Below are 19,063 nucleotides of genomic sequence, written 5' to 3'. Positions count from 1 at the left end.
TAAGCTGGGACAGTCTGTTGAGCCTCCAGGGAAAGATATCAGAACCATAAATTGTTGTATCTTCCCAAAAGAAGGAGGGTAATGAACAGCAAGGACTAAGCTGTCAGTTGTCCTCTAGAAGGGAGCCTGGGGGTAAGACTGAGCTGTGCAAGCTGAATTTGACCTCAGTATTTGGATTTTTCAAGACATATGCAGAAGTAACAATGTCACACTATGGCAAGCATAATTACTTAAAAGGAATTGTCTACCACAATTTGTTTTAGAGCATGCATTCTGGGTCTTATCATTTGTTGTAAATCATCATTTTAGAGAGGGAGACTTGTCTGTTCTTCCATGTTCTCTCCCCATAAAGAAACTCCCACACTTTGGCAGTTTCTTCACCAAAAGCTAGAACACTGTAAATTCCAAGTCAGCAGCGTTAATTTGTATGGGAAGAGTCATCACAGTTAACTGTCTTTTAATATATTTCTCTACAACATACAAAATGCCCACGTGACTGAGTTATTTACACTTACACTACTAGCCTACCTATACTGATTCAACAAATACAGATATAAGAGACAAACTGAAAATCCAGATAGCTATGCACATTTTTAACTGTGTGGGGTGAGTTTTTTTCATCTTTAGTTACTTCATTTTTTCAAAATAAAAATTGCCTGCATACAGGCAATGAAAAATCTAGATTAAAAAAAAACCTACACCATCTACATTTGGCAAAACTTCACAGGTTTGACAAGAACTTTTTTCCAAGCTTCCCCAAAAATGGCAAACTGTGGAAAAAATGGGGAAGTATAATCAAGAAAGCTATCCGTGATAGAAGTCTGGCTAAAGTTGTATCTTTAAACTGAACTACAAGCTATTATTTTGACTTTTTCTTGCAGCTAGTGCTCAGCATTCTCCACTCTTCAACTTCATTATGGACTCACAGTGCTCAGCAAAACCGTGCCAACTACATCGAGTATTTTCACATGAGCAAAGAAGTTATTAAACAAAAACACACCACTGTCAGACAGGAGCTCTAACTTCCCTTTTGCAGAGCCATTTTACTTAACACTTACTGCTAAGATTTCATCAAGAAGAGAAATAGCAGTTTCGTAATCCTCCTGCTGGTAGGCAGATACCACTTGTGAATGCAGGCGCTGTAGCTCATCAGATTTTGTCAGCTGAGTCTGAGCTTCTTTTTCCTCGTTATTGCTAGGATTGGACTTGAGCTGCAAACATTAACAATGAGAGAGACTGAAATGCTTGTTCAAGGATCTCTTTTTGTCCCATTAATAATCATATCATGGAGAAATGACTAAGCTGCAAATAAAGCAGAATTAGTTTCAGAATTCCACTGGAAATGTTTCCAACTCCACACTCCAGAAAAAAGGCAGACATTTCTAGCTTCAACACAAGGTGCCAAAAGGCAGCGAGATCTAATTCCTCCCCCCGTCATGCTTGATTGTTCACCACTGAACATACCATACACAACACAGGATCACACAAAATCACAGACCCTTAGGGGCTGGAAGGGACCTCAAAAGATCATCTAGTCTAACCCCGCTATGAAAGTAGGATCATCTAGCGCAGGTCACACAGGAACATGTCCAGGTAGGTTTTGAATATCTCCAGAGAAGGAGACTCTACCAACTCTGTGGGCTGTTGTCCCCCCATCACCCACTGGAAGTCATGGACCTCTCCAATGTAGCCTCCTAGTTAATTCATCTCCCTGCAGACAGTTCCTAAACACTGGATTCCTCAGTATCAGTAGGAAGTGTATTCCCATGGCATAATCACATCTCTCACTACGCAAAACATGTGCTTACAATTCCATGACAGAAACAAATGCAACATATCACAGACAGGATTACCGTAAAGCTGGTTTTCCTACGCTTTCTCCAGAAAGAGTGGCAACAGCAGCAAGTTAAAACACTATAGATGGCGAAAGGCTCCACTGGGATCAGCTGGGAATTCAGGCATGTCGCTTCAGATGTAGTTTTAAATAAGTATGAAGTTCTGTCAACAAAGACTCTCACTTCTCAAGCCTCTCTCTCTGTGTAAGTAGAAGGGGTTACAGTGTACTTGTCCTGATTTTCTTTTTTAGGCAGCTTTATCTTCTCAATGAAAATAATGATAGTAATAAAAGCATATCTCACAGGCAACTCTGCTACCACCCAGGAAGACAACTATGGGCCAGAAAGATCTCAGCCATTCCCTTGCAAAGCCAGGAAGACATTTTTAAGATCAGAACAGAATCAGAGAATGTTCGGAGTTGGAAGGGACCTCTAGATATCATCTAGTCCAACCCCCCTGCCAGAGCAGGATCCCCTAGGGCAGCCACACAGGAACGCATCCAGGCAGGTTTTGAAAGTCTCCAGAGAAGGAGACTCCACAACCTCTCTGGGCAGCCTGTGCCAGTGCTCTGTCACCCTCACAGTAAAGAAGTTTCTCCTCATGTTGAGGCAGACCTTCCTATGTTCTAGCTTACACCCATTACTCCTTGTCCTGGACATCACTGGGCATCACTGTAAAGAGACCAGCATCCTTCTCGTGACAACCGCCTTTCAGGTATTTATATACGTTAATAAGGTCCCCTCTCAGCCTTCTCTTTTCAAGACTAAACAGCCCCAGTTCTCTCAGTCTCTCTTCAGAGAAGAGATGTTCAAGTCCCTTGATCATCCTCATAGCTCTCCGTCAGACTCTCTCCAGTAGGTCCCTGTCTCTCTTGAGTTGAGGAGCCCAAAACTGGACACAGGATTCCAGATGTGGTCTCACCAGGGCAGAGCAGAGGGGCAGGAGAGCCTCCCTAGACCTGCTGGACAAACTTTTCTTAATGCACCCCAGGATCCCATTGGCCCTCTTGGCCACAAGGGCACACTGCTGTCCCATGGACAACTGGCTGTCCACTAGGACTCCAAGGTCTTTCTCCACGGAGCTGCTTTCCAGCAGGACGTCCCCTAATCTGTACTGGTGCCTGGTGTTATTCCTCCCCAGGTGCAGGACTCTACACTTGTCCTTATTGAACTTCATGAGGTTCCCCTTTGCCCAGCTCTCCAGCCTGTCCAGATCACATGTACTTTGAATAAGGCACTCGTTTCACTCTTGTTGCTGATCAGAATTACTTTCACAGTTTTAAAAAGGACAGATCAGCAGGATTTCATTTTTTAATTATTATTACTTTTTTAAAAATTTTGATTGGTTGGTTGAAGCTTGCGCTATAGACGGAACACTGACTAAAGTAACTGAGTCCTCAAAGTCATCCAGTACTTTTTCTTTCTTCCTTTATCACAAAGTGGCCTTTTTTTTTTGGTCAGCAGTAAGTTCTTCAAACACTCCTATTTTGTGCTTAAGTCTCTAATGTAATTCAACATCAGCCCTCAGAACTCCTTTAACAAAATTTCTTCTGGTTCTAACACTTAAGTATATGAAAGGAAAAACCTAAATGCAACATCGAAAGCGTGCACAGGTCCCACCTCTGTCTTAGATTCTTCATTTTAAGTCTTTTTGAACCTTATGTAGTTACTTCATTTTACTATGGTAAAAATCAAGTTGTATTTGGACTTGAAAATTTTCCTTCTCACCTGCGCTGTCCTTCAGTGAGAGGAATGTGATAAAAGTTTCTTTTTTCTAGGCCGATTCCTAATATTAAGTGTCAAAAAGCTTTTCTGCCTATAAATCCCTAATGCTATGCATCCTCTTTCTCCCCTGGATCTGAGACTAGTAGTAGACATAAATTTCTGCACCTGTATTTTTAAAAGTTGCACAACTATAAGTCTCTTTTAAGCTCCAAATTCTTCAGTTCCAGCTGACTTGCTTAATTTCTCCCTTAATTTCTCAGCATTTTTCTCTCAAAAACAAAGAGCTTTTATTGGAGATGAGCTTTACGTTTGCATTTAAACTTATCTCACAGTAACACTGCACTCCTTAAACACACAGTATGTTTCTTATAATTTATTTGGAGAAAAACATCAGTGGAATATGAAAAGCAATGTGACAATCATATAGATAAGTCCAGTAGTAATAAAGACCATGGGAGTGAAACATCCTAGATAATTTTAGGCAGTAAAAACTGCCCAGTTAACACAGAAAGGGACACTTTTCAAGCTGTCATTCAAACTACAGCCATCAGGCATTTGTGCGCTACAGCACTAGCACAATATACATCCAGAAGCTCTCAGGAAGTAACTACTGCAATGCTGGGACGTTAACTAAAGCATAAAGAAGCCTCTTCGTTCAGGTCCCGGAAAAAAAAGCTGGAAAAGCGATGTGGTTGTTTGATACTCTCATTCTGGCTGGCTTCCCAACATTTTTTTGCTGTCATTTTGCCGTGTGATCAGAAGACTACCCCATCACTATCAATAACAAACCACATTTCAATTACTATTCCTCCTCCTGGGGGTGACAATTCAGAAAAACTGCTTGCACTAAGTTGCTTCTTTCTTGGAAATCTAGCACAAGTACTGAAAAACCCCTTCAGCTGAACTTAATACAGGTCTAGGGCAAACCTAACGCTCCTCTACATGTTTCAGCAGCGGCCTCAAAGTGCCAAGTCAGAAGCTGTGCTCTGCTCAGTTCTGCTGGACAAGCACCTGGCTGCTGGTGAAGGTGTTCTCTGCACAGTATCCTTTGCTATCTTTGAAGTTGAATACATTTGTATTAGAACACTAAATTAGTTGCAGTTTTATTTGCAGCACAAAGAGCCCACCACCTACTAAAAGCAGCTTTCATCCACTGCCAACCCCCTGCCAAACCTGCACCTAATTACTTTACAAAAGACAAAGGCCAGTATACAGGAATGGTTTTGTTACTTTAAGTAATTCTCTTATCACAAATTTACCACTATACCTGACGCTCTATTTTATAGCCCAGTCTCAATATAAGGGCGAAACACATCCTAGGGTAAGCTTCCCTCAAGTAAACAACGTTGAATTGGAAACCACATCATCCCCACTCAACTTACCAAGCCAGCTTCTGCTAGAACTTTATCACAAGGGCTTGACTCAAAACTTCACAGCACTGTGCCCTGCTGCACCCAGGACAGCAGGAAAATGCATTAACAGCTCACTTCATAAACCTCAGTTTTCTTGGCTTCCAGACAGAACTTAGATCATTTCTATTCAAAGTAGGCAGCCTTGGAACGGCTGCCTTGCATTTGCAGTCAAACATCAAGTATTTAAAGATTTCTGATGGGAGAAGCATTTTAACAAGCTAAAAAAAAATAAATCATGCTGGTTTTCAAGAAGTAACATAACACCCCCCCGCCTCCAAAGCTGGCACACTTCCTTGTACTTCACAAGCCCATCAACATGACATTTCTAACCACACACAGAAGTTACACCAGCCACACACAAGGCTACATGAAAAACACAACGCAGCACTACTCCAGAAAAATATCGTTAATACAAGGCCATGGATACAGCCCCTGGTATATGAGCAGCGACAAAGCACTGAAGCAAGACCCATGTTAGATCACACAGGATCCATGGGCTTCTTTTGCATTGGATGCTGCTGTCCTGAGGACACCACGCGCCACTCTAATTAGTGTATTTCAGTACATTGCACCTATATTACGCTTTCTGGATCAGCACTGTGCTTTTTATTTAAGAAAGCTTTACAACATCATCTGTTGCAACGCTAATAAAAGGATCCCCAAAAAAGAACACTGCTATAGGACACGGAACTGGAAATCATTAACATATAGCAAGTGCCTCCTGCCCATTTTTTAAGTTTGGTAAGAACTCTGCTTCAGGATCTTTTTTTCAGAAGCATAGGGAAGAATTACAACACATGGCAAAGCTAATTTAAAGGCTTATCATGACCTGTCCTGCATTCCAGCTACACAGACCTACACGTTCCTTCGCAAGGCCCCATTAACAACACAGGAGAAAGTCTGACATTTAGTAGAAGAATTCTAATGAAGAACAGTTACAACCATCTTGAGAAAAAAAGCACAAAAACTAACTCAAAAGCCATACTCTCAAAGAGAGTTTAAACAAATACAGCAATTAATCTGTAGCATTTGAGTGTCCTAATATTATAAACAGACACTATCAACTTGAAAAAAACTCTTATATACTGTTGTTTAAAACCAAAATACTGTTAAAAAACTCCAAAACATTGGACAGACCATTTCCCTACCTCTGTTACAGTGGCCCAGTGCCATTAACTTAGGCATATATCTACACATTTTAAAGTTGGTTTATCTTCTTGCTTTTCCAACCGGTAAATACACAACGAAAAGAAATTGATTAGGTTTGTGAAAATATTCTGAGGTGAACTGAAGGAATCAAGACATCCACACGCTCAAGAACAGTGCACAAAGGAAGCTCTGCACTGGCAGAGTAACGTAAAGTGACACAGTTCTGATGGCAGGCAGATGGAAAAAGCAAGGAAATTTTCAATACTTTTTACTCTTTACCCAGCAAGATGCAGATGATCACACTACCACAGAGGAATGTATTTGGAAATAATCTAATGTTACTTTGGCTAAAAGAGGTTCAAACACCCAACCCAAGATTGCCTAGTAATCGGGTTAATTTACAGCGCTGCAAGACGGTCTCCTTTGCTTACATCCAAAAAAGTGTTCTTGCGTGTACCAACCATGGAAAACTACTGTCCAGTGTATTTTGCAACAGCAGAGGGCTCCTTTAGATTAGAAAACCATCTGCATATGTACAGCGAGCGCTCAGTCACTTGGTCTTGGCTGACATCTAGTGGAGATGGAAGCGGCACCTTCAGTTGCCAGTTTTTAAGCTCTTACGCTTCCAAGGGAGACAGAATTGCAGATTTAGGACACTTTCATTTTGAGATTAAATGCAATTTAAAATTTAAATCCAAGCATACTGCCAGGGTGTACTAGATATTTTAGACATGCAGAGAACTGGTAGAATAATCAGACTGACTATCTGAAAGATTTAGAAGAAAACAAAGGAAATCCCTCAAAGAAATACATATTCTACTAAAAAACCTCAAGGTATGCAGGATAACTTAATCCTCTCCCCCATAGGAATAAATCCACCTATTACAAAGGATTATTTTAATATTGGCTTATTTTGCTTGAATATACTGTACATAACTGAAAGTTGTGCTCTTCAAAACAGACAGCTTGCCATATTCTCTACGTACATGGGCGATAATTGTTCACAGAATCCAGAAAACTGGGAGTAAGATTAGGATCAGTATGGTACCTTCCTAAATCAGCTTCTGACAAGAAGCTCTGTTTCACCTCAGGTTTAAAACTTGCCTGAAGACTGAAACTATTTGACTGACCAAAGGCAGCAATCTAAATTTTTGCAGCAGGCTTGGAAAAGGACAAACTGCTTGCCAGCTGACTGGAGAAGCATTTCTGTATGGAGTATTACGCAATACTTCAAGAAATGGGAACTCTGAAGATATGCACAAACATAGAACTAAGGCTGACATCATGGAATTGCTATTGCAGCAACGATGTCCTCAGTTAATCAGAGCTGAATGACATTCTCCCGTATGTGCCAGCAGCCGGGCTGCACTGCAATCAGACGTGCAAATGCAGACCACACACTCCCAAGAAACTTACTGAGGAAGCAGCAGCAGCCAGAGAAGCCACTGCTACACCAAACTCAGAATAAGCTACTTGAGCTTTGCTACAAACACAGACTGTTCAGGGCATTAATACCTGCAAGAGCCGTTCCTCCCAACCACCTTTCAGACCGTACAGTGCAATTGCTCTGGTTTTGTTGTTTGCACTCACTAGTAAGATTTCCATTAAACACCTGCAATTTGTTTGTTGTTTGCACTCACTAGTAAGATTTCCACTAAACAGCTGTAATCTCAACATAGAACTGCTTTCTCCATCACATTCTTCAAAGAAAGGCAACAAGACAGTACCCGTTACACTTGCAAACTCTTGGCATAACAACATGCAAGCTGTTCAAACTAGTACCTCTTGAAGAATAAGCAAGAATAAGAATGAATCTTATTTATTCTCAGGATTACAGAAATTTCATGCAACAGAGATGGAACAGAGTTTCACATTCTCTGAGAAATTTTGTTCTGGGGTTAGATCAGTTTATTTTTGTAGCATGAAGCCGAAACGCACAAAATATCCACTGAAAGAAAAAACAACCCAAGTGAGTTTTAAGTGGGTAATATCCAAATGTGTGTGTACTGAAACTCTGGGCACTTCCTGATCATGGAGAGAAAGTTTTGTGAACACAGTTATGAAAGATGGAGAACTCCTCCGCAGATGGGAAGACACACAGCTGAACGTCACTGAAATTCACTTATTTTAACAGTCCAGCAACTAAATTAAGAGCCCGGGATCCTTCTGCAATGAGTGAAGAGAGATGGGAACTTGAAAGGTTGATCTATGAGGCCCTTGGCGATTTCCCAAGGTGATCCAGGTGATGTAAAGCAGGGTTCAATCACGGAATCTGTCACTTATCCTTTCTTTCTGAATGAAGATTTCTTCCTAATATAGCATCCTCAAGCAGAGACCACAAAGTGCAGGGCACACACACACAAAAAAAGAGACTTTTCAAGTGCTGTGCTACTTCATGCAACACCTGGTTTCATCTTCATCACTGCACCTTGATCAGTCATTTATTCATACAATGTAGCTTAGCTACAACACCTTTAAAGAACAGGAAAGACCCTGAGGCATACACACACATCTGCTCTACAGCAGCAGAGCTGCTCAGAAACTAACCTTTGCTCAGAAACCAACCTTCAAAGCAGCGATGTAGTTCAACTTATATCTCAAACTTACCACATTTTTAAAGTCATCCTCTGCTTCATCAAATTTTCCTTGCTTGAGCAGTAAGTGTCCTCTCTGTAATCTTGCCTGAAATGATACATAAGATATTTTGTTGAATTCCAATTTGTAAAATCAAAAGAAATTATGAAAATAAGCTCTATTTTCCTTTAGCAGGGGAAAAAAAAAAGTTTCAGTTTACTACAGCTAACAATGTGAAACACAGAACGCAACAGCCATTCTTCATCTTCTCAATTTGTCAATATTCTTATGAGGCCTCTTTAATGGTAAAGGATCACCCTGCACCAGAACCAAGGGACAAAAAGCAGCCATATTTTTCACGACCAGCTGCGAGTGATGGAAAGAACCACTTTTATAATCAAAACTGCTTACAGATGTCAAGAAATTAGCAAAAATAACAAACAATCCCCACATTTAATTCTTCAGTAAACTTTCAGAATAATTGAAGCCATGCAAAAAGACAAGCTAATGATTTAAAAGTCTTTGACTTATGGTAAGAATATTTTCATATGACAATGAATTTAATGTTTGCTCCTTCACTGTAAGCTATACAGCACATGCCAATGCCCATAGAAATGAGAGAGAAGAGAATGAGGTGGAGAAGTCTCCAGCATCAGTCTCCAACCAGTGAGGCAACCTCCACATACTGTTAAGCAGAAGTGAGCAAGGGGTAAGTAAATCAGGATTTGCAACAATCCCTTAGGAGGTCAGTCAGATTAGGACAGTCCTTGGGGAAAAGAGATGCCTCAAATTAAATGCTGATTGAGACAGAAGAGGCATCTGTGTGTTCTCTTCCCTCCTGCCCTCCACTCCCTCCTTGGAGGACACAGCCTTGGTGACTGAGAGAATAACAAGTGAGAGAAGAAAGTGTTTAGCACAAATGCATAAAGAACATGAATTTAATAAAACTACTATTAGTTCTTAGAATAACTGGCTAGACTGTGCTCAACACAGCTGCAAATTCAAGCACATACACCACTACTACTATTTCATCCTATTTTAAAGCCTTCTGAGTGTTAATGTGTTTTCTTCTATTTCTGTTCAGAAAAATCTGAAATAACAACCCTCTTAGAAGTAAGTTTGTTGTTTTCTTTTTTGCTTGAACAATTTTCAATCCCAGTAATACTTACTGATGTGAAGTCCTGCTTTAATTCAACCACTTTACTTAAATCACGAATTGCTGCTTTAGATTTGCCCATGGCTAAGTACACTGTGGCTCTTCTGTAATAAGCAATGTAGTTATCAGAGTCTCCCTCTGCAAGTGAATGAACAGTAATCAGAACACTATCTCAAAGCAGCTGAAACTTTGGGTACGGCAGAACTGTAATGACTAAAAATATATTATCTGAGGTTTAAGCTACTGAAAACAGTGGTATTTAACAATAAAATATAACATTTGTAACATTATCCAAGCAATATTTTTCTATGCAGTTTTATTACTTAACAATAAACGATTACAGAAACACAGTAAATCCCAAATAATCAAGAATACTGAAGGTGAAGCAGGTACACAATTTTCAGCTTTGTACAGGAACACCACCAGCACACACTAACCCTTTATCTCTAACTGCAGGCCTACATTTGAAAGCATGTTAATTCACTCTCCATCCCAATTCCTGCCCATCACACAGGATGCAAGCAAATAATCCCAAAATGACCAATGTGTTAGTCCAATGTCATCACCCACTGAAATAGCAGCAACTTCTTTCTTCTATATTACAGTGGGCACCAACACCTCCTCTCAAACAGACAACTGCATGTACATTTGCAAAACCTGAAGGCTAACTTCAAGGCCTGCACATTCCACCTTGTCTGCTGGTCAAGCTTCCAAGACCCAGCAACTGTAGGATTCTAGCGTAGCCCATATATGTACACCCTTACGGGGGCCAAACATCACTCTCCAAAACCAAGAAAACTTTTCTTAATATTATTCTCTAAGCAGTATTTCAAAGAAACACACAGTAATTACTCTGGGCTCTCAAGTAAAGGTAACAAACCACTCGAACAACAATATGCAGTAGAAGACTCTAAACTTTCTACTGTGCTACTAAAAAAAGACAACAAAAACAATCATCAATACAGAATTTGTAGACAAGAACTTGTTTTGTTCCTCAGATATAGGTGTATCTCTCTTCCTCACCTCATCTGAGGTTGGACTTTAAAATAAATGGAATGTATTGCTGCCAAAAATCCTACGGTCTGTAACTGAGCATCGTAGCTAGCCACCTCCGTCACAAAAGCACTAATTCAGTTCTCACTGGAAAATTTATCTGCTCTCTTTCTCTACAATGCCTTGGCTGTGGAAATGCTCATGTCCAACATTGAAACATAATTATAATCCCCATACTGCATGCCACCTTGTACTCCAGCATTACATGCCTCAAGCAAAATCAAATGTTACTACCTTTAAAAGAAACAATTTGGTATTAAGTCATCCTGCATACAACTAAATGTGCAGAGCAGGCACAAATAAATAGCTAAAATTAAGGAACTTTATTAATACACACAGGATGAAAGATAGGTAACAGTTAACTTGGCACGTTCCAGCACCAGATGATCTTTCTGACAGTGAGAATACGAGGTTTTGCCTCATAGCTCCGAAGCAATAGCAACAAACAGCAATTTACATTCACCCAGAGAGAAGGCATAAGCCATCAGCTTGATAGGGTCAAAAGGAAGAGTTAAAAAATTAAACTGCAAAGAGACAAAAATGGACAGTGTCTTACTTGGAAAAAAAGAAAAATATGCTGGCTGAGGCATATTTCTGTTTAACTCATAGCCTATGATGATGCTGTACAGGGAAAAAAAAGGATTAGAGAAATTTCTTCTTTCCTCTCCTACAAACACAGTAGGCAAATCTCGCCTAAAATCTTTTTGAAAAGGCAAAACACAAGGAAGAAAGAAGTCTGATCAAAGTGTAGCCAATCCGGCTCAAAGCAACATCCAAGCAAGGTCACAACAGAGATGGTCAGGCCACAGCTCCACCAGCTGCTTGGGCACAGCTGGCACAGCAGAGGGTTTCACCCCACAAAAGCATCTTGCTCCTCATCCCACCTCACACTGCCGCCTCCTGTTCACCACCACCACCATTTCTACGGTCACACACTGAACTGGGCTCTTTGCCAAATCCAAGTTAAACCTGGCCAACCAGTAACAAAGGAATAAAGCAGGCTGTAACACTAACCCCACTCAGATCACACAGGAATGCTCTGGCAGCAACACACAAAGTAAAAGGAGTAACAGAACACCTCTTGGTGGAATAAGCATCCACACCACAGAAAGGAAGAGGTTTCCCTGCTCCACTTCCTTATGTATAAGGAAAGTTGACCTTAGAGAACTCACAGAAAATACTAATAACTCAGAATCAGCATTTACATATCACTGTCAGACCAAGATATAAATAGAAGAGTCTCAATAGTATGATTCATTACTGTTTAACAACTCACTGTTACTCTTCTCAGAGAAAACGCTGCACTTGTGCACATTATAACAAAGTCCAACAACTTAAAAAGTAAATTCAGAAGTTGTAACGTTAACAGACACTAATCCTTGCTGGTGATGTCTGCCTCTGTGCTTCAATTCAAGGATTCAAACCAGTAAAGTTACTTTAAAATTTACAGAAGCAAACATTTAACTCCTCTCAGTTTGTTGAAAATGCAGAACGCAAAAATATGAAACCACTAGCTGAATACTAGAGAAGGACAATTAATACACTCTTCACTACCAGTTCAGTATCTCAAACCTGTAGCACCAGTTTCACTGAGATTTCACCCACTGCAAGATTTAATTATTTTTTTAAAAGAGATACTATTTTAACTACTTAATTTTTTATGTTGCTGGACAAGAAGAGCGCACGGATAAACTCAACCTTTCAAAGACAGATTTCAAAAAACTTCATAAAGATGAAATCTAATCTTGATGGGATTTGATACAGGGAGTTCCTTGTAAAACAATACCACAGTCAATTATAACTGCCTCCATACAGCTCCCTTGCAGAACAGCAGTGATTTAGTGTTCCCGAATCATTTAGCAGTTTCATTTAGCAGAGCCAAAACATAAATATTCCTCTGCTTCACTGTTGGCTCCTGTTCAAGTTTAAACGGCAGCATAAAGGTGCCCCAACATCTGCAACTCACGGACCACAATTTGCAAGAAAGCAGGACACTTGAAGCAAATAGCAGAAAAACGAAACCAAACAAACAAAACCCCAAAGGTACTTCAGCGCAGAAGTCACTTTCCCGAGATACATACCTATAGCCGCATGGAAGTGAGACAAAGCATCTGCCAGCTGTCCAGCAGCCAATAACTTTTTTCCCATTTCAAGCTGTTTTTCTACTTCTGCATTTATTCCACATTCAGCTCCTTAAAGGAAAACAAAAAGATCAAAGTTTCGAAGGACCAGTTTGATTATGCCAAATGCATACAGTGACAACAAAATACATACAACAGTTACTGATATGGAGGCAGAGATCACATCTCCCAGTTCTAAAACAATCTCCAGCCTAATGAACACATAGCACGTCTTCCCTGCCCCAAGAAGGATGCTGAAGTAAGTAGATAAACATTGTAAAGCATCGCACTGTGAGAAGGCACTGAATAAGCATTTCTATTCCTGTCTATACATTCAGCAACACATCAAGCTTTATATATCAACCATAAAAGCAGTTTGACAAACTACATTTCAATGTGGGCTTTCAATTTCAGAAGAAGGTGGGAAAACACTCATGATGCACACACATAAAATTAAAAAGGCTTTAAGTAAATTTCATTACACTACTGGTAACTTAGGACTCAACTAAGAGCTATTAGCCACTTCAGAGATTGGCACTTTGGTCTCATTTCTGTAATTTTCAAGGCAAACCATTTCCAGACTGCACAAGTTTATATCCAAACAATTAAGATTCTTATTTCTTTTTCATTTAACCAGTAGTATGAAAATCATATTCAAGGGGTATGTTTTCAAAGTGCCAGTTCTTATTAAAAGCTAATAAACTAGGTGCCGCTCAACCAACAGGAAAATACTACCGTTGAGAAGAAAGGAGCAGCTGAGTACAAATATATGCTGGACATACAACAATTCCACCACAGAGGTTTTTCATCTGTGCTGCTTCCAGCATTCTTCAAATCAGGACATAATTTCACTATAACTTACCAGTTTACCACTATTCAAACTTTCACACTATAAGAAGTTTTCGTTTACCAAGAGCATACACTAGGCACAAACTTAAGCAAGGTAACTTATTAAAATCCTGAATAATTACATTAGAAATCAATGAACCACAGTTAGTAGGAATTAATTTGACCCAGGTTCTGTATCAAGCTAATTCAGATAGGCACTTGAATTAATCTTAAACACAAAAACAGTAACACTTTGAAGTCGTTTCTTCAAGTCTGAATAAAAACGTTTGCCCTAACCCTCAACAATGTTACACGACACTTTGCAGAAGAGCCTATGAAAACTGCTCACGCTGAAAGGTGATTAAACAACAAAGTATTTGTAATGAAATGTACTGAAGAATAGTAATTTCTGATCACCGAGCCATCAAGAACTGGAGGCTTTCAGCATCTAGGATTTTAAATTAATTTTCCTTTCCCACTCATTAGTACAGTTTATAATTCTTTTAATTCTACATTAACAAGAAAGTCATTGAGCTGTCTCTGGTAATATCAACAAAATGCTCTCTGCATCCACTCAAAAATGATGTTACAAGACTGATAATAATTCAGAAAACTCGATACAAAAGCTGCAATTCAATTATTTGCTTTAGAACAACTGAGAGCAAACAACTTTTTATATTTTCATATTAAAAAACCCCAAACTTGTAAGTCTTAAATTTTCAGCTTTTTTTGTTTGTTTGTTTAAACAGATGGGAGTTAAACAGTAATATTACTTATCATATAGTCAATTTGGAGATCTTATTAAATTATGCATTTTTAAACCCATTCTAGTTATGTTTAGCTCTGAGTAAAACAAAAATAGCTCCACTCATAGTGGAGAAGTATTTCTTGACACTAAGTTTTTCACATAGAGCATTCTACTTCATGGTAGCTTTTATGCTAATGTCAAATTTTCAGAAAAAATAGCACTTTTTTGCCATTTTGGTTTCTTGCTTCTCTAACTTAAAGCTTTTATCACTGAGTATCCAGTGTCCTCTAAAATGACCAAGTAAGCATTGAAGAAAAAAACAACAACAAACACAACAAGAGAAAAAACAAAACAAAATCAAACTAAAGCCACACCCTAGAAAACAAACCCACCACAAATTTCTCTGGCTTCAGAAGCAATACTAGCAACAAATCTGGTATCAAACCATAAACCCACTGAAGCATTTAACATGAGCTAAAAAAATCTCCCAAAATTATTAAGCTTCTTCCCCCCTGTGCCTCCACACACAGCAATATTTGAAATCTTTCAAAACTGCCAGTTTGGAGCGGCATCCTAGAAGAGGGCTGTAAATTACTCTATGATGAACCTTCCATCCACTTATACATGGTATTCAATTTTCACAGTCTCAAGCATCTGAAGGAGCGTCCTTGTTTTCCATTTAGTCACATCAGGATAGCTCCAAGAATAGATTTTCCACAATAAGATGTACCTACACTATTCCAGGTTTTTCATTCACATTATGTTCAGTACAGTTTTGCAGTTACATAATACTTTAGGCAGAAGAGGCATCTTTTTTCCTTGAAAACACCAAAGATTATAAAGTATATGAAAAAGGTAAGTAACAAAAGCAGGAGCAATGTGAGTAGAGAAATAAGGCAAACTGTGAAGAATTGCAGGACCCCTGCAGAATCAGACTAATTACTAGCCATACATTAAAACTCGTCTATGCTAGTTGCTGACCATCCTAAATCGATGTGGCAATCTCTAGTCAGCATACCGACGATGAAAAGGGACATCTACCACACCTACTCCAGACCACTGCACACTGATCTGATAGCTGGGCTGTTTATTCACATAAATCTATTGCCTATTCATTTTCTGGCTGTAGACAAACAAGTGCACTAAATAAACAACCCCTCAGGAGACATCCAAAAGCATTAACACAGGCATGGGAGTCTAAGGACTCAAATCTGGCATAACCTATTTGGGTGCCTGTTCACTCTTTGGTCTGGGAATGAACATAAGGACTCGAGTTCAACAGGAGTAAAAAAACCAAAAAACACCAACCCCACAGAGCTCTTTCCAACAGACAGTCATTAGTGAGATGGATATCAAAGACCTAGCACTACAACTGGAAAAGCTTTATATGCTTGGGCAAAAAAATAAATTTATGCAGAAATATGCAAGCATTCTAATTTAAAACTTCCAAGTATCTTGATTTGAATGTTATTTCTAAACCCTGCCTGTTACCTATTCACCAAAGACCTCAAATGACCACATACAAGAGCCTCAGCTGTCAAATCAAATCAGATATTCTGGATAAATTCAGAGTCTGTAGTGCTGGCACTGATGCAAGAGTGGAAGAGCAGTGGAAAAAGAGAGTGAAGAAAAACAAAAGAAAAAACCACACACACTAAAAAAGCCCCGCCAAAAAGAGGATTAAAAAAAAAAATAAATCCAAAACCCATAAACTACTCCCAGACAAGAACTGGTACCAGCCCTGACAACTTAAATTCAATCAGAAGGCACAGGAAAAATAAGCAGGTGTCACTAACTTGTTTTTCCAGTTGAATACATTCACTTCACATAAATCCTGGTAGGATTTTTGTTTTATTAGAATAACTGATGCTAACATGTGGGCACCTAAGTATACAAACTTCAACTACATTCTCATATATTTAGTCACACATCCACAGTGTAAAAAGCTTAAGAAAGCCCTCCAACCTGAAGACAGCTTCAAGATTTTACATTTATCTACACACCTCTCTTTTTTTCCCCTTTAGAATTTCCACCTACTTTACAAAAGAAAAAATAAATACATATGTAAAGATATATATAGCTGGATAGACATATGAGAAAACTCTTGTTCCCAAGCTGAGTAAGTGGACTACCAAAATAAACAGAATTAGCCCCAACTATGCAGCAGAAACAAAACTGTTTCAAAGACAAAGAAGAAATATGCATGTAAGTAGTCTGAATTGCAATGAGCTAAACCTTTTCTTCGTGTGTGCTAATATAAGAACTTGATGATTATCTTGTCATGCCAAGTGGGAGATACCACTTGTAGGGCAATTTTTGAGCAGAATGACGCTGGTTTAGTGTATTAAGACTTAAGTTTGATGTTACTATTACAAAAGTTTGGGTTTTGCTTTTATGTGTGCTTGCAAGTATGTTTTTCAAGAACAATACTGAAAAACGTATGAAGTGGGCAACTAACCACGGTCTCAGAAGCAATTAAAAAAGGCTCACAAGGAGCCTCAGAGCATCCAGTTGAGCCATATGTAACTTCCACCCATCAAGTTTTTTCCTCTCTCCATTTACAAAGAAAATTTGTAAATATATTTAAAGACCAGCACACCAAAAAGCCATCCCTCAAGTATCCTTTGCTATGTGAGGTGAGGGGAAAAAAAACAACAACACTCTCAAACTTAGCATAGAAATATATAGTGAGGCCGAGAGAAACAGCTGAGGCTAGTGATCTGACCATAATGAACCAAGCTCTGTATACTCAAAGCCAGTTTCTTCTCGCCCTTATTACATTTCCTTTCTTTTGCCACTAGGAAGGAGAAGAGAAAAAATACTCGTCCATCCTTCTCAGTCACCTTTTTCGCTGCAATTAGTGCAGACAAACAGCTATGAATGATCAATCTTCTGAAGATGTGGTTTGTGTCAAATGGGAGCTTAGTCAGCACCAGCCCAGATATTTGTGGAGGGGGAATTCAGGAAACACAACAGTAAAGGCTGAACTGCAACCTGCCACATCACCAAGTACTCAAAAACCTTTTTAACTGAACTAATTTATAAGCCAGATATAAATTATTCATAGATATTCACAGATACCAACTGTAAGATACAAAGTTAATACAGCCAGCTGCTCCACTGATGCAGGAATCAGATGGCACAAGGCAGACTTCTATTACCAAGGCAAGATGCAAATTTAAATGTAAATATAAACACCATTGAGTTCAAAGACCAGTAATATTTGGGATGGGAAAAAATCCCAGTACTTAAATAATGTAACCTCCCTAAATTACTGAACTACATGCTACGGAAAATAAACTTATGAACTAGAGGTTAGCAAATTCACCGTACGAATTTCTTAACTGAAGAAAATATACCTCAAATTAGGATATGTGGCTTTGATAAGTCCACATAGCCATAAGCCATATACTTGAAACAGGTTGACAACTCCAAATAAAAAAATCCTCAGTAGGAGCATCACTGCCACAGTCTTAGCGGGGGCTGGGGGGGGGAAGGTATGTACTAAGCACAATTATTATTTTTTGTTGAACACTACTAGAATACACATCAAAAAAAAAGCAATTCAAGTCCATAGTATGTAGTCTTATACTACAAAGAACCTTTGCCATCGTATGTTCCTGTTGCCATATGGACAGCTGAAGTATTCATTAGTTTAGTGCATTAACTGAATTTCTAATATCAAGCCCAGGTCAGCCTTAAGTATACAACCTTAAATTGCAGCTGAAGTTGTCAATAGTCAGAATAATCTGCCACTGCCAGTTAAGGAATGTTACTCATGTAAAGGAAAAAATATTAGACACACCATTGTATAATCAAGTTATGAATTTACCAGGAGTCTGTGAATAAAAGTTTGACCACACAGGTGTTGCTGACAGCGTACCCTGAAAGTAAACAGATCACACAAAGTGCGAATAAACTCTGCTCAATTTCAGGTAGTAACAATGAGAAGGGAAAAAAAAACCAAAACACCACCAAACTCTACAACAACAAAACAAAAACATCAACAAATGGAACGTGACTGTCAGAAGCCTCTGCACATTTTTAGGTCTGGCACTAATAACGGCTTTGACAAAACGAGGACTACGGGAAAAAAAAACCAAACACTTCTGAACTTGAGAACTATACAAAATCCATACAGAAGTGGAAAATTCAAGGCCAGTACGGAAGCGGCCAGCGCTGTCACGCAGCAGCACTCGAGGACACCACGGCATTTTCAAGCCCTCGCAGCAACTGACACCCTACCAGCAGGCCAGGAAAAACGAAGTAGGCATCAAAGCTCCCTTAAACGGCACCGCCACGAATTCAGATAAAACCAAACAGGTTTCAAGCCACGACGGTGCCTTCCTCACACGCCCTTCGCAGCGGCCCCGATGAGGTGGCAGGCCGGTACCTCCCTCTTCCTCACACCCGCTCCAGAAACACTCCACCCTCAGGACGTCCTGCGGGGCTGCCCGGCCGCC

The 19,063-nt window shown here is 39.4% G+C and overlaps 1 protein-coding gene across 1 annotated transcript in view; it reads right to left on the bottom strand.

Moving 5' to 3' along the window:
- The window catches only part of DNAJC3 (DnaJ (Hsp40) homolog, subfamily C, member 3), a 31,106-nt gene extending 12,292 nt beyond the window's left edge, over window positions 1-18,814 (bottom strand). Inside the window, exons 1-6 of the mRNA XM_009867033.1 lie at window positions 18,740-18,814; window positions 18,433-18,484; window positions 12,986-13,096; window positions 9,865-9,989; window positions 8,729-8,803; window positions 1,059-1,211 (exon numbers count right to left, since the gene is read on the bottom strand). Of these exons, the coding sequence (XP_009865335.1) occupies window positions 1,059-1,211; window positions 8,729-8,803; window positions 9,865-9,989; window positions 12,986-13,096; window positions 18,433-18,484; window positions 18,740-18,814 (591 nt within the window). The remainder of the gene's footprint in view (window positions 1-1,058; window positions 1,212-8,728; window positions 8,804-9,864; window positions 9,990-12,985; window positions 13,097-18,432; window positions 18,485-18,739) is intronic.
- Between the last annotated feature and the right edge of the window lie 249 nt (window positions 18,815-19,063).

This window comes from Apaloderma vittatum, unplaced genomic scaffold (assembly GCF_000703405.1).
Source record: "Apaloderma vittatum isolate BGI_N311 unplaced genomic scaffold, ASM70340v1 scaffold7063, whole genome shotgun sequence".
In the NCBI taxonomy this organism is placed as follows: Eukaryota; Metazoa; Chordata; class Aves; order Trogoniformes; family Trogonidae; genus Apaloderma; species Apaloderma vittatum.
This window is presented reverse-complemented; position numbering and strand designations above follow the sequence as displayed.